The sequence below is a fragment of the Lagopus muta genome, chromosome 5 (genome assembly GCF_023343835.1).
Source record: "Lagopus muta isolate bLagMut1 chromosome 5, bLagMut1 primary, whole genome shotgun sequence".
NCBI lineage: Eukaryota > Metazoa > Chordata > Aves > Galliformes > Phasianidae > Lagopus > Lagopus muta.
In genome coordinates, this window is record NC_064437.1 from 9,701,877 (window position 1) to 9,716,111 (window position 14,235).

Consider the following 14,235-nt stretch of genomic DNA (forward strand, 5'->3'; position numbering starts at 1 on the left):
GAGCGGTAGTCCCGGCCCCGCGCTCCGCCCCGCCGCGGGATACGCGCAGCCCGGCAATGCGGGGTCGGCCGTGCGGCCCATCGCTTTATTGCTACAGGAAAAGGCGGCTGTACAAAAATAGAGTTTATCCTCCCGTTTTTTTGTTTTTGTTTTTGTTTTTTTTAAAACAAATAATAGAAAAACCAAACCAAAACAAAAAACGCTGCGGGCACGAGGAGCCCAAGGCCGGGGCTTCGCATCAGCGCTGGGGTTGCATTACACCCGGCCCCGCGGGCCCAAAGTCATAAATAGGAGCTGCCGCTCGAGAACAATAAATAAATAACTTAGAGCAATAAATAGTTGAGTGCCGCAGCGCCGCGGGGACCCTTGGAGCCGGGCAGGGACCCAGGGCTGGGGTTGGGTGTTGCCCCATGCTGCTGCATGTTGGCCCATGTTCTCAGGGAGAGCCCCCCTGGGTGCCCCCTCCTGCCCTATTCCTGTCCCCTCCGATGCTCGCGGGGATGTGGGAGCAGCAGTTCGGCACAGGGATGCTCCATCCCCTCCATCTCTCCCAGGTTGGGGTGCACCCCCTGGCTCTCTGCTTGGCACTGAGCGGAGGAGCTCGGTTGCAGAACCGCTCCTCCTTAACAGCCACATCACCTCGGTCCCTCGTGGCCATATCACATCGGGACCACCGTTCTGCCTCCCTCCAGGCTGGGGATCAGCAGCGTGCGTCGAGCCGAGGCCGAGCTGGCAGCTCCCCATCAACCGATGCAGCTGCACTCGGCCGCCGAGAGCTTCTCCACCGTCTGCCACGTGTTCTGCACATCCATGAAGGACACGGCCTCGTAGCGCGTGGGCCGGCAGCAGGGGTGGCTGAGCACGCGCTCCTGCGGCCCCGGCACAATGAGCTGCTGCCGCAGCAGGCTGCCCAGCGTCAGGTCGTAGTTGCTGCGCGCCCGGTGGCACGACCCACTGCAGTACTTGAAGAGCACGATCTCGTCCGAGTTGAAGCCCAGCCCCAGGTCGCGCACCTTCACCATCAGGTTGCGGATGTGGCAGTTGCGCCCGCGGGCGCCACGCGAAGGTTTCCTCTGTCCCTTCTTGGCTTTGCCGGTGCCTGGTGGCGAGCGCTCAGCACGAAGCAACAGGTCCTCTGCCAGCTCCACGCCACCTGGGGCTCCTGTCGTCACGTTGTCACCTGCAGGCCAGCAGGACAGCACTGTCAGCTCCTGCACTCCCAGCACAACTGAGCCTCCCATCCCCTCCAGTGACCGCCTGTGCTCAGGCCACCGTGCCCAGGATGGACATGCTACCGTGCCCAAGCCCCGCAGTGGCTGTCCCCAACACGCACCGTGCGGCTGTCTCCAGGCGAGTGGTACCTCCACGCCGTCCTCCACGCTGGCAGTGGCCGTGCCCCGTGGTGTGGGGGCTGCATCCAACGTCTTGTTGCAGTGCGGGGTTCGCACGGTGCCTGCCGCCAGCCCGGCCAGCAGTGACAGGATGGCGAGGACCCCCCAGAGCATCCCCTCCTGCAATACAGCAGAGCGTGGTGGGGTGAGTGCCGGCCTCAAGGATGGAGACAGGAGCGGGGAGTCCCGACCACCATGGGCAGCCAGGCGTGGGCTCACCTTGGGCTGTGGATGTGTGCTGGGTCCTGCAGGTCTTGGCTTTGGTGGTCCTGCTTGCTGCTCCATGCTGGCTGCAAGCAAAGTGTGTCAGTGTCAGTGCAGTGGGAATGGAGTGGACACTGGTACACCCACCCCTGCCCACCCAGATACTGGTGGCATCCCAGAGAGGCCATTGAGCTGGCCCAGCAGCTGGCACACCTTTGTTCTACCAAGCGTGCCATCCCTTCCCTCATCTCCCAGTGCCCCATGGCTACACACCCACATCCCCTGTGCATCTCTCCTCAGGGATGCTGGCAGAAGGGCCTTTGCCCAGTACCTCTCCCTGGGAGGATGCAGACTGGCTCCTCACATGAGCAGCCCAGGATGCCAGGCTGTGCTGTAAGGCAGTGGCTGGGAGCGCCATAGAGGGGGGGCCCTTTTCCCAGGGCTCTTCCCTGGGAATGTTTTTCTTCCTGGCAGTGGGAGCTTGACCCTGGGAGCTCCAAATCCATTAGCACAGAGTCCCCTGGTACCAGAGCCACCCCCAAGCCCCATGCTGCCTTCTTGCCATGCTGTCTGGAAGCTGAGGCACACAGCCCCAAGCAGTGCAGCTGAAGGGTGAGATGATTGGGTCCCCTGGGGACACAGCACTTCAGCACACTGCTCTCTCCAAGGCCATTTCAGCCCTGTGCTCCCACCCACTGCCTGCTGACCCCACTACACAAGGACAGGGCTGTCCCCTTGAAGCTCGTTGGCATCCTGCAACAAGGACTTCCCCTTGGCTTTCTCCCCGGTGTTCTGTGGTGGAGAAGCATTGGGATGGGACATGCTGCAGAGAGCGTTGCTGGCCTAAGGATGGGTAGAAGCAGCCAGGGCGCTACCGGGGTGGGGAGACAAACTCCCCTAGCCCTTGAGGAGATGCTCATCAGGCTCCAGGCCCCGTTGCTGCATGGGTGGCACTGAGCCGTGCCATGCTGAGGGGCTGCCATGGGCACTGCCAGGCCTCCAACCCACTCTGGGGTCCGAGCACCGGGCAGGGCTGGCAGCAGGCCCCTGCCGTAGCCGCAGCCTGGCCAAGCACGACCCACGCAGAACATTGCTCCCATGGCGGCCCGTGGCCCCTTGCCAGCCACTGCTGCCAGGTCATGGTTTTCCCAGGCCGGCGCCCCCAGAGGGGCCATGCGAGGGTCCCGTGGCCCCGTCGGGAGGAACCTGGGCCCCCGTCCCTGTCCTGCCGCCCCGCCGCGGCCCCTCGGCCCCAGCAGCACATCGGCACGGGACGGGGGCCCTCGCAGGCGGCGGGCCCGGAGCCAGGCGGTGACACAGCCTTGGGGCCCACGGTGCGGGGCTGCCGTCCCTTCGGCCCCGGCCCGGCCCGGGCACCGCCTGCCCCGTCGGGAGCGGAGCACCGCCGGAGATGTAAAGCGCTCTGCCGCCCCGGTCCGAGCGGGAGCATCTGCCCCAGGAGAGGGAACGGGCGTGCGGCGGAGCCGGGCTGCAGTTCAGGCTTCTGCCATCCGGCGGCAGCACGGCCCCGAAATCCGCCGAACGGAGCGGGAGAGAGAAGGTCGCTCCCCTCGGCGGCCCGCGTTGGCTCCGCACTCTGGTGAGGAGCGCGGGCACGGCTCAGCCGGGCTCCTGGGCAGCGCAAAAGGATGGCAGCCCCGCAGCCCCGGCTGTCTGACGGCGGACTGGGTGGGAGCTGCCCCCGGCACGGCTGGAAGAGCCCCGGCCGCTAATGGGTTCCGCAGCTCTTCCCAGGTCGGGATCAGAGCGATCCAAGCGAGGATGCACACTCGTTCGGTTCACGTTGTCCCCTCCAACACGCATCCCACCCCCGGGGCTGCGCACCTCTCGCCACCCACGCCGGGGAGCCCCAGCGCCGGGAGCGCGCGTACCGGCATCCCGGGGGCCGTGCATAACGCCGGGTCTCCTAGTAGTGCTCTAAGACCTCCTCGGGCACCTGAGGGCACCACCTCACTGTCCAGAGCAGGACTTACAAGGGGTCGTCCACAGGTGACGCGCGGCTGGCACCTGTCCGCAGATCCGGAGGAGACAGGGGCCGGACACGTGGGACCACGAGCCCCGTGGAAGCGGACCCTCCGACCCTCCGACCCGCGGGCAGCGCCGGGCCCCGCGTCCCCGTGCTCCCACCGGCACTACGGGACGCGCGGTCACAGCGGGAGCTGCTCCACTCCGTGACCGCACGCCGGAACCGGCTGACCCCGGGTTGCCCGATGTGCCCAGCGGGCTGAGACCGGCCCCGTGTCCCGGCCACTCGCAGAGGGGTCCCGGCCTCTCCCCGGCCCGGGCACGGAGCCCCGTTCCCCTCCGCGGCTCCCGAGCGCCTCTTGCCGCGGGGCCGGGGATCGGTCAGCCGCGGGAGCCGTCCGGCCGGGACCTGTCCGGAGGTCCGGGCCCCTCTCGCCTCTCCGCGGGTTTTACCGGTCGGGGCGGGCGGCGGAGCGGCTCCCCCCCACCCCCACCCTCCCTCCGCCCCGGTGTTCCCGCAGCGCCGCTGCCGGCAGGCTGGGACGGACGCTGCCGCCCGCCCCCCGGCCCGCACTCACCGTGCCCGCGGCGGGGACCATCCCCCGGGCCGCCGCCGCCCCGCATCGCCTCCGCTCCCCGCCGCCCCCCGCCGCCCGCCGCCGCCGCGCCGGGGCGGGGCGCGGGCGGGGGCCGGCGCTGCCCCGCCGACACCGGCACCGACTCCCGCCGCCGCTCGCCGTGTCGCTCCCGCTGCGCCTCGGAGATCGCGACGCGGGTCCCGCTGCGCTTCGCGGTGCGGTGCCGGGCCCGGCGGGCGGGCGCGCAGTGCGGGGTAGCGGCGGCTCCATCCCTCTCCCGCCGCAGCAGCCGGTGTCAAATTCCAGCGGCCGTCACCTGACCGGCGGGGCGGGCACCGGCGCCGCGCCCCGACCGGCACCGGGACCCCGACCCGCGCCGGACGAGACCCCGCCGGTAGCAGGAGTCGCACCCCGCATCGGTACCGGGATCCGCACCAGCTCCCGAGCTGGGAGGGAGACTCGCACCGCCGGCGCCGGCACCGGGACCCGCTGGGATCACCGGGCAGACGGACCCCCCCAGGACGGGCCGCCGGACGGACGCCTCGACAGCGCGTTGCCAGCTGCACGGACGCACGGACAGCCCTGGACAGAACTCAGCCCTTCCCCTGGCGCTGCGGGAGGTGGGGACCGAGCCCCGCGCGTGGGGTGGCCGCAGCCCCACGGCGTCGGGGGGAGCCCCGCGGATCCCCCTCACTCAGCAGCCCCGCGGGGGCCCCTCGCACTCGGGGACCCCTCGGAACGGGCGGCCCGTCGGTTCGGGGGGAGGCAAGCGGGGACCGTCCCTACGGCGCGTCCCACGCACCCGAGCCACCTCGGGCCACCGTGTGCCTCGCGTGCGCGTCCGGAGGAGGAGTCCGCCCGCCTGCGGGCCCTTACCTCCGCCCGCTCCCTGCCTCCCTCCGCCGGGGCCGCCGCAGGCCCGGGGGACATGGGGGCCGGCTGGCGAGCCGAGCCGAGCCCGTGCGAGTCCTTACGTCACCGCCCAGGGCCCTCCACGTCCATCCCGGGGCTCTCGAGTGCTCCTTGCGAACGTGCCAAATCCCAGGGCCGCCTCCGCTCGGCCCCGCTTCGCACGTGCTCCCCGGGCCGGAGCGGGCCGATGGGAGGCAGCCCGGCCCCGGCCTCGTCTGCTCGGATTATCCCGCGCGGGGATGACAGCTCCGCTCCCTTCTGCGGCATCACCTGTTGAGCAGTGTGAGGGCTAAGCTGTTCTTGCTGCAGGCGGCCACGCGGTACAGGGCACGGAGGTGCTGCCCCCAGCATGTGGCGGGGAGTACGGCTGCCTCTTAGCAGGGTTGGGGGTACAGGAGCATCCCTCTGGATGGGGGACATGGAATGGGTTGCTCCGCTTTGCAGGGATGGAGAGTGGGGTGATGGGGATGCCCACTTGGAAACGGTGCTCACGAGTGGCACGCTGTGCCCTGGGGTGCCTGGCTGTGTCTGTAGGGCAAGAGCTGTGTCCACACTGGGGAGATGCCCACGAGATGGGTGTAGAACAGAGGGGTGCCCAGTGAACCTGTATGGTGCCCACGGTGTCCCTTGTAACAGAATGGCAGCGTCCAGCCTCTGTCCTCACCTGTCCCTTTGTGGCTGATATCACAGAAACCAAGGGTACTGGCTCCCTGCTCAACTCCTGGAAATGTCAGCCCAGTCACACCCTAGTGGCAGGGGGTGGCACTTTCCAGCATTGTGCCCAAATCCCAGCTGCTGCCAGTAGCTGCCTCCAAATCACCGCTGCGTCGGCCCTGCAGGGCTGGGGCTGTCCCCATGTCCCCAGTCTGCTCTGACGTCTGTCCCTGCAGGTGCCACCCGTGCATGAGGCAGATGAGGCTGACGTGCTCCAGCAGACGATGTGGTGTGACAGAACACATGTGGCAGCGAGCTGTGACGCAGATGGGCCGGACTCTTGCATCGTCCCTGCCTGGTGGCGACGTGGCTTTTCTGGGGACGTCTGCTACCAGCAGCGTCTGTTTCTGCCAACCTGGCTGTCCCCATATGCCCCGCTCTCAGGCTCTGTGCTCCTGGGAGCACATTTGGGCTGCCCCAGGCTGGTGGCAGCAGTGGCTCTGCTTATAGGGCCAGGAAGAGCAGAACAGGAAGGAGTGATCTGTGCGTCTCCTCACTGGAAGGGATCTGTGACCTGCAGCCACACACTGGGAGCTGGCTGTCCCTGCACTGTCCCACCAGTGATGGCAGGAAGCCACCGCCTGCATCTGGCAGACCTGTCACCCACTTGGAAGCGGCCGTCCCAAGCAATGAGACTTGTCCCATGGCTCTGGAAGCTCCCCAGAACCGCCAGGGTTTGCAGCAGGGGTCACATCCTCCCTCCGGGCCCTGGCAGGTGTTGGGAGTCGGTCACAAGATCGGCCCCCGGCTTCCTAAACTGCTTCCTTCCTGGACTCTGCTGCGGTGAGAAGGTCAGCGGGCTGGACACCTGCCTTCAATGTGCTGCACCCAGCCCTATGGCTGCATGGCTGGGAGCAGCCCCAGTGTGAGGAGACCCAAAGAAAGACTCAGCTGAAAGACTGCGGCAGCTGGGACACCAAACAGCTTTGAAATACACATGATGTGCACCATTGCTGAGCCCTCTCCTATGCCCTCGGTCACGAGGCAGGAGGAGGAGGTAGCAATGAAGGTAATGGGTGCAGCCTGAGCCGGGGAATCCCTCTGCCCACCACAGGCAGCAGAAGAAAGAGGCCACTGAAGCTTGTTTGATAGCTTTATTGCTTCTGTGATATGACTGAATTGATGTGACATAAGCCGGCTTGAAAAGCCTGCGAGACTCCCACCTCCCTGCCTAGAGGGGAAATTAAAAACAAACAAACAACAAAAACCTGCAGAAACTAAAACTAGTTTTAAAAACTCATTGAGTTCTTGTACCTCAGTGTGGCACAGTACCGGCGAGCTCACCGCACTCAGAGCAGGTCCCTGTGTCACCTCGGGCTGCAGAGGAGCCCGAAACTGGGAGGTGGCTGCATGGCCTGCATCAAAGGACCAGGCTCCGGCCCTGATGCAGTCCTCAGCCCCAGCCCTGCACCAGCAGCACAGCCACAGGCATGGGGCTTCCCCTGTCCCCACCTCTCCCCTGGCACATTCCCTGCCACTTCAATGGCCTTTCTGCGCGGCAGCGTGGCAGAGCTGTCAGGCAACCCCGCTCTATATTTAGGCCTTGGAGAATTCCCCTGGGCTCTCCTTTCCGAGCTGAAAAAGGTGAGTCATGGTGAGGGAGAGGCCGAGACTCGCATCCGTCCCACTGACCCTGCCCTGACCCTTGCACCGCTCCAAGCTGGCAGGACTGCTGCGTTTCGGAAGGCAGGAGGTGGCTGCAGGTGCACGCGAGGAGACAGCCAAAGGAGCAGCTGCCAGGAGTGAAACTCCTGCATGGGAGGTGGAACGGGCCAGCAGCACCCCCAGTGCCTGGCCAGAGGATGTTCTGTGGCTGCCCTCGTCTCACCAATGTCAATGAGACAGTGAGATGGAGGGAACTGTGGTCCCCCTGCACCTCCATCTTCTCTGCTTCTTCTTGCAGGTGGCCCTGGGCCATGTGCTCAGCTCCTGGGTGCCCCACCAGGGTGCCCAGAGTCACCTCCCCAGGCAGCAGGCACAGCTTCCCATCAGGACCTGTCCCCAGGCGTGGTGGGGAGCTGGGATGGCAGGGAAAGCAGAGCTTCCTCCATGGGCCTGGAGCCAGCGAGCTGGAACGTAATGGTGCCCCACAGCTTTGTAGTGTTCAATAAAACCAACTGAATCAAACTGATGGTATCACAGGTCTCCATGGGGCTCCCTCCACAGCACCTCTGGTGGTAGTGAGGAACCCAGCACTGACACCAAAGGCTCTTCACCCTCCTCCTGGCTGCAGCTCCCTGCTCTCTGGCATCTCAGCTCCTGCAGCACGTGGATGGGGCCCAGCACCACCCTGGGGCTCCCACAGCAGCTGAAGACTCAGTTCAAGCATTAAGGTTCAGCTCAGAGCCAGGTCCAGCCCAGGCCCCTGCACTGTTGCTGTGGCAGAGCCTCTGCTGCTGATGGTTCCTGAGACCAGGCTGCCACAGAAGAATTGCTAAGGGAGGGAGAATACCCAAGTGAGTTATCTGCCACAGCAGATGCTCTAAATCTGCTGGAAAATCCATCTTTTTTGGGCTGGACACCTCATGGAGCATCCTGGGGTGAGCATGTACCTGAGGCAGCAGGGAGTGTCTGCCTGGCAGGGGAGGGGGACAGGAGTAGGGAAACTGGAAGGAGAATGGAAGGGTGAAACTGCCAGCATCCCTCTGCCTCCTGCAGCTTGTAATCCCTGGGTCCCTGCCTGCCTCTCCTGTACACCCCTGAGTCTTAGCCCTGGCAAGTCAGTGGGAAAGAGGCCCACGCAAGCCCTTCTCTGAGCATCTCCTGTTCATACTTGGGGACATGTTCTCCCTTCAGCTCAGAGCAAGGCAAGCTGCAGTCCTTGGACTATGCCAGATACAGCACCATGACCCAGCCAGCATCCCTGCAGGATCACCTCCACCAACCCCAGAGGTGGCCTTGACACAGGGACGTGGCTCAGAGGGTACAGCACAGTTTCCCTTGGCAGTCCCCCTCCTGCCCACGCTCTCCAGGTGGTTGAGATCATCCTGCTGTCCTTGAACTCAGCCACGGCGCTCAGTTTATTCCAGCCCCTCTGAAATACGTACACAAATCAAATGTGCAAATACTGCATCTTGGGACCAAGACAGCAAAGGAAGGGACATGCTCCTGAGAGCAGGAGGAGCAGCAGTGCTTGAGCAGCACAGGAGGAGCTTGGACATGAAGTGAGCTGGAGCCAAGTAGAAGGCGAGGGTTCCCAGCAGGCCCCCACACTTGCCAGCACGCTCCATCATTGCTGAGGTCACAAGTCACTTAAATAGGGAACATGATCGAGTCCGGAACATAACACATCTTCGGTGGCCTGCTCTTCATACGCAAAGCTTCAGATCCTCACACAGCATCTGACCTCCTTCCAAAAAACAAACCACTGATCTCCCCCACAAAAACAAAGCAGGATGCTGTCCAGAAATGGTGACACCAATCTGCACGGACTCCACAAGGGCTCTGCACAGCAAGCACGGACCTGACAGCCCTGAGCACAACGAGGTGGACTCTGCAGTGCTGTGACGGGCAGGATGGTGGGTCTGTTGCAGGCAGAGAGCCACCAGTTCCCGTGTCAGGGCAGAGCAAACAGCTATGGAAAACGCAGCCAAGTGAGTGGCTGCTGCTGCCGCTTCTACATAGGAAGCGAGTAAAAGTGCAGAAAAACAAACCCGTGCTCATCTCCAATGAGAAGCTCCAAATGGAGAACGAGGGAAAGCCAACCTCCCTTTAAATTATAGCAGCACCAACAACACTGACGTTTTGGACGGATTTGTTTTCCTGGGGAAAGGTCTGAGGGCAGTGAGAATGCAGATGGAGCGTGGAGAGGCTGAGCTTTTCGCAGGGCTGTGCACAAGCAGACTTTGCTTTGCACCTTGGTAATTCTAGGATGATTTCAGCAGAGTTTCTTTTAAAAAATAATACTTTGTACATTCAGGCACTGCTGCCTCGGAGCAGCGTCACCTCCCATTTGGCACAAATCGCTTTACTCACAAACCTTTCTTCTCTCTCCTGAGTCTTTCCTGTTTAATTCTGGACACAGAAGATCCGTCTGTGATGCAGAGTTCAAGAACTGCCCACTCAGCCCCTCGCCCGCCTCCTGCCAGACCCAGAACTGGAGGCAGCAGATGCAACCCTCCTGCAGCCCGGCGATGCGAGAGGGCCTTCCCAGAGCACCCGGGCATCTCTGTGTGTCTCCAGGGAAGTGGGATTCTTGTGGGGGGCTGCCAGTGCCTGCTTCCAGAGCCGCAGCGTGCGTCTTCCTCTCCTCCCTTTGAGGCAGGGGCTGCAGCCACTCAGATCCCACTGGTCAGGTCTGTGATGACTCGGGCTTTCACCAGCTTCCTCAGGAACTCCTTCTCCCGTTGGATGTTGTGCGTCCAGGACTAGAAAGAAATGGGAAAGACAGAGGTCACCAGCTATCCTAGCCATGTGTGCTTCCGCACCTCACATCGTGGGAGGCTTCAGCTGGGGCAGGGCAAGGAGACAGGCCCTGGTGCCACCAGAAGAATCATTGCAGTCCAAGGACCTTCCCTGATCAAAAGCAGATAAAGCCAGCAGTCAGACTTGTGTATCTGAGGCAGGGGTTGGGTGAACCTTTTTGACATTGTGAGATCTGGGCACCTCAGGTACCTTCACCTTGGGCAGACATATCAACACGTGTCCAACAGCACAGCATTAAGACCCATCTGTGTGTGGAGGATGCTCATCCTGAAGCGTTAAAGATTTGTTAGTCACATGCCTGATCTCACGGAGTTCTCTCCTGGTGTTGTGTGCTCCTCAGCATTGGATTTCTACAGCAGGGCAGCAGCCCCTGTCCTGCCTCCACCAGCCCTAACAACAGGAAATTGCATGCTAAAGGTTACGCTAATACAATGAGAAGGGTGAAATGGTCACATCTCCCAGCCAGGCGTTTCGGAGCAGTGATCGCTATGGCTGTTGGCAGCCCACCCAGATGCATTCCCTGCAGCAGGCTTTAGCAATGATCACAGCATTTGCCACCACCCCACTGCGCTCGTACTGTTACAGCACTTAATGAAAGCAGTGAGTAATTTGTCCCCTGGGGAGACAGACAGCAGGGAAAAGCAACTTTCCCCAAAATCTTCCTGTGAGACAAGAATGCCAGGGAAAGGATTCACGTCTCCAGCACGGTGCTCTGGGCAGCAGGTACTACTGGCTCTAAGTAAGATCTGGGATAAAATCGCTCCAGGAGAACTCCCCAGAAATGGCTTCAACCAGCAGAGAGAGGGCACTTGGTCAGCTGGGGGCTCGTGCACAGTGCCTGCCATGCAGCAGCACCCGCGCTGACAGCACAGCCCCTTGCTACGAGCACACGGCACTGGCAGAGGCAGCCAAGTGTGCGTGTGCTGCTGCCAATGCACAGCAAGTGGCTGTCTGCTGGCACAGGGGTTGTGCTGTGAGATCCTCAGCTTAGTGAGTGCTCTTTCCCTTGCATCCGGCTGGGCTTGTTCAGAGCCCACCTGGAGCATCAAGGAGCCCAACTGCTCCTGACAGCACAGGCTCATCCCTCTCTCGTGTCTTTCTTTCTCATCAGACAGGGGGAGAAGCCAATGGTTTTACCCAATATGACCTCCATACATCCTGTGCTACACAGTGACATACATAGAAAGTGGAACAGCAGCCACTTCTGAGCAAACTTCAAACATCAGCTCAGGCCACAAAGCGAGGAGGCAAACTGCTGTGAAAGGCACAAGCAGAGCAGGAATCTAAGTACGGGAGGTGGGTGACAAAGCTTTGGGTGATACAACTGCACTGCCTTATACCACAGCCAGGTCTGGCGCCTGCACTGCACACCAGGCTGCTGGCCAGACGTACAAACGTCAAGCTGATCACAGCTTGAGGTTTGTACACAGCAACATTAGGGCTGCTCTGTACCCTGGCCACAAGCCTGTTTCCAAGCAGAAAGCCACATGTAAGGGAAATTCAGCCTCCCACCTGATCCATGGCTATCGCTGATATCTGTGGCAATGCCTTGTGGTTGAACATATGACCACAGAAGCAGAGGAACGGGCTTCTGTCCCCTGCAAAGAGCACCCGCAGAGCTTACAGTGCAGTGCTGTGCACCCAACAGCACCACAGGAAGGAGGGATGCAGCATGTCTTCAACACCAGCTCAGGTTACTGATTGCAGGAGAGGGACTCACCCCACTGACAGACAGAGCTAATCAGGCGAAGGAGACTGCATTCCAGTGTGAGCGGCTGCGGGGGGGAGAAAGATCTGGAGCAAATTTTTCAAACCTGCCAGTGAGAGGCAGGCACCTCGTTCCCATCACTACTGAATGGGGAAAGGCAACAAATCGCACTGCAAAACCTGCCTGGGAACTGAGTGCTGCAGATGCAGAGAGACGGTGCTCCACATCCATGCTGCATGCAGCAAAGTGCAAAGAACCCCAAGCATGGTGCTGCCAGCAACGCCCCATGAAAGCCAGTCCTCAACAGGCACAGGTGTACTTTGGGGCCAGGACCACACTAGGGCTGTTGTAGGGGAAGTTCTCTGTATCACACCGAGTATTTGCCACCACTTGTTGGGTAAGATGAGGTGCTCAAGCTGTCCTGGTCTTCTTTCAGCTGATGCAATGTCCTAAGCTGCAGCAGGGTGGTAAGGGAGAGGCAATGCTTTGACCACCTGTGACTCCACAGACAGGACAGTACTGGCAGTGCTTGTTTTGACATTTTAGGCACAGCCAAATCCACACCTGGAGGAGGATTACATGAAGCAGTCACGATGACAGCAGCTTATTCCTGATAGCATTGCTGCAACTAAGCCTTTTTTTTCTGCCCTTGAATGCTAGTTGTGCTTGGGCTGCCCTGGCAAGATGCTCACTGCCCCTTCTGATGGCTTTGTCCCTCTCTTCCCATGTGCACTCATTTCCTATTCCTGTATTCCCAGAGCTCTTGCCCTAATTCCTGAAGCCACACCTCAGCGTCACAAGTAGCAAACTCCAGCTACTTCCCTGTGAATCTGCACCTCCAGAGCCCTTGTTGTTTGGGGACCAGCTGGGATTTCCTTTGCTCCGGGTCTTTCACCGATTAGTGGATGCTTGCTCTTTTCTGTTGCGACAGCAGCAGGTGGAGAGCTGCTCTGTGGGCACATGCCCTGTTATGGCTGGCTGTTCCACAGGGGCTGCACTCGGACTGATGTATGATCGTTTGCTCACAGTCATTAGATCTAAATGTGTCATCAGTTAAAGCTGCCTTTCAGGACTACATGGAAATCCAGCAGCACCAGAACCACTGCTTTTTTTCTTGATGATCCCACGAGGAAGCCCAAAACATCCTCTGTCTTTTCCAATGAAGCCAAGGAGAGTATTTTCAGATTAAGAAAACATTTCAGAAACCACCCCAGCAGGAAGGTAAGTCACCATCTGCAATCAATTACAACTGTGGCAATGGCTGGGCTTCAGAGTACGTCTTATCAAATAAGTTGCAATACCACAAAATACAGGAAGATTAAATAAGAGAGAGTAAAGTTGACAAGGAATGCACTCAAGGAACAGAGTAGATTCTAAAGGCAGAGGTTTCTCACTCGTTACATCCTCTGTATTTCTGCTGCTCAGCAGCATTTATTCCTGAAACTCACACAGAAGCAGTTCCCTCTTTCTAGAATTCCCTTCCTTGAGTTTTCCCAGAGCTGCATCTGCCTTTTTTCTACATCAATAGCCCCACATCCTGAATTGTCCTGGCACTTATTAGTACTTATCTAAGTACTTCCCTCCTCTGTTGTGTCATTGCCAAATAATGCTTTCTCAGATAGAACCAGAATCTCTGTTCTTGTCCCACACTGAATGAGCCTCCATTCATACTCCCAGGTTTCATCCCATTTGTTCCTGTTCTTCAGGTAACCGTGGTCTTCCTGGATGATCTTTTGATTCCCTTTCTGTTCACCACACCTGGTTTTGTATCATCACAAATTCCGCTCGCACACCACTGCCTTCGGAGCCAAAAACCATTAATGCAAACACTACACATGACCTCCTCTGGGGGAACTCCCAGCCTCCCATTGAGTGCTGCTCTTTGTTTTCTCCTTCACAGGGACTATTCACATACAGGTGTTGCACCAACCCGTAGCTTCTCAAGCTTAACTAATAATATCTCACGTGGCACAGTTTCACACGCTTAACTGAACTTCAGATGACTGATCTACTACACTTCCTCTGTCCCTTGAATGATTTTTTTTTTAATCAAATAAAGATATTAAATTAGTTTTTGTAACCCTCCTTTGGTAAATCCATGTTGTGTTTGCTTTCGGGATTTAATTATTCTTTCAGTCAAACTCTGCTCTGAAGTTCTGAATAGCACCTCTGAGGTCAGATTGAGAGGTCTGAATCTGACAGGGAAATTTCCCTCACCTCACTTCCATCCCCCCCAAAAAGAAAGGAAATACAGGTATTATGTCCACCATAATCTAATGCTGTGGAACCACGTGTAACCTGATAGAAAGACCTTTTC

General features: G+C 59.9%; 2 protein-coding genes across 12 annotated transcripts in view; both read right to left on the minus strand.

Moving 5' to 3' along the window:
- Window positions 1–4: 4 nt before the first annotated feature.
- On the minus strand, window positions 5–5,120 carry ARTN (artemin). Of its 3 annotated transcripts, none has more exons than XM_048944386.1 (4): window positions 5,036–5,120; window positions 1,611–1,681; window positions 1,334–1,511; window positions 5–1,180 (listed from the first exon to the last, which is right to left on the minus strand). In XM_048944386.1, the coding sequence occupies exons 2-4, from the start codon at window positions 1,674–1,676 to the stop codon at window positions 744–746; spliced, it is 681 nt and encodes a 226-aa protein (XP_048800343.1). In that variant the 5' UTR covers window positions 1,677–1,681; window positions 5,036–5,120; the 3' UTR covers window positions 5–743. The 3 variants fall into 3 exon arrangements, with proteins under 3 accessions (XP_048800343.1, XP_048800342.1, XP_048800341.1); XM_048944385.1 differs by lacking the exon at window positions 5,036–5,120 and adding an exon at window positions 4,595–4,686; XM_048944384.1 differs by lacking the exon at window positions 5,036–5,120 and adding an exon at window positions 4,160–4,205.
- Window positions 5,121–6,131: 1,011 nt separating this feature from the next.
- ST3GAL3 (ST3 beta-galactoside alpha-2,3-sialyltransferase 3) overlaps window positions 6,132–14,235 on the minus strand; it is a 150,897-nt gene continuing 142,793 nt past the window's right edge. For 2 of the 9 annotated variants that reach the window (XM_048944370.1, XM_048944367.1), the window contains one exon: window positions 6,142–10,152. In XM_048944370.1, coding sequence (XP_048800327.1) covers window positions 10,063–10,152 — 90 coding nt within the window. In that variant the 3' untranslated portion in view covers window positions 6,142–10,062. Of the gene's footprint in view, window positions 10,153–14,235 lie in introns of all 9 variants that reach the window. The other 7 variants (XM_048944373.1, XM_048944374.1, XM_048944368.1 and 4 more) reach the window with 6 other exon arrangements.

Bases quoted from the DNA above. Each gene is read 5' to 3' on its own strand.
- ARTN (XM_048944384.1), bottom strand. From the start codon at position 4,205: ATGCGGGGCGGCGGCGGCCCGGGGGATGGTCCCCGCCGCGGGCACG. The intron at 1,682-4,159 runs GTGAGTGCGGGC...CTTTGCTTGCAG, and splicing joins TGGTCCCCGCCGCGGGCACG to CCAGCATGGAGCAGCAAGCA. The intron at 1,512-1,610 runs GTGAGCCCACGC...GCTGTATTGCAG, and splicing joins GCACACATCCACAGCCCAAG to GAGGGGATGCTCTGGGGGGT.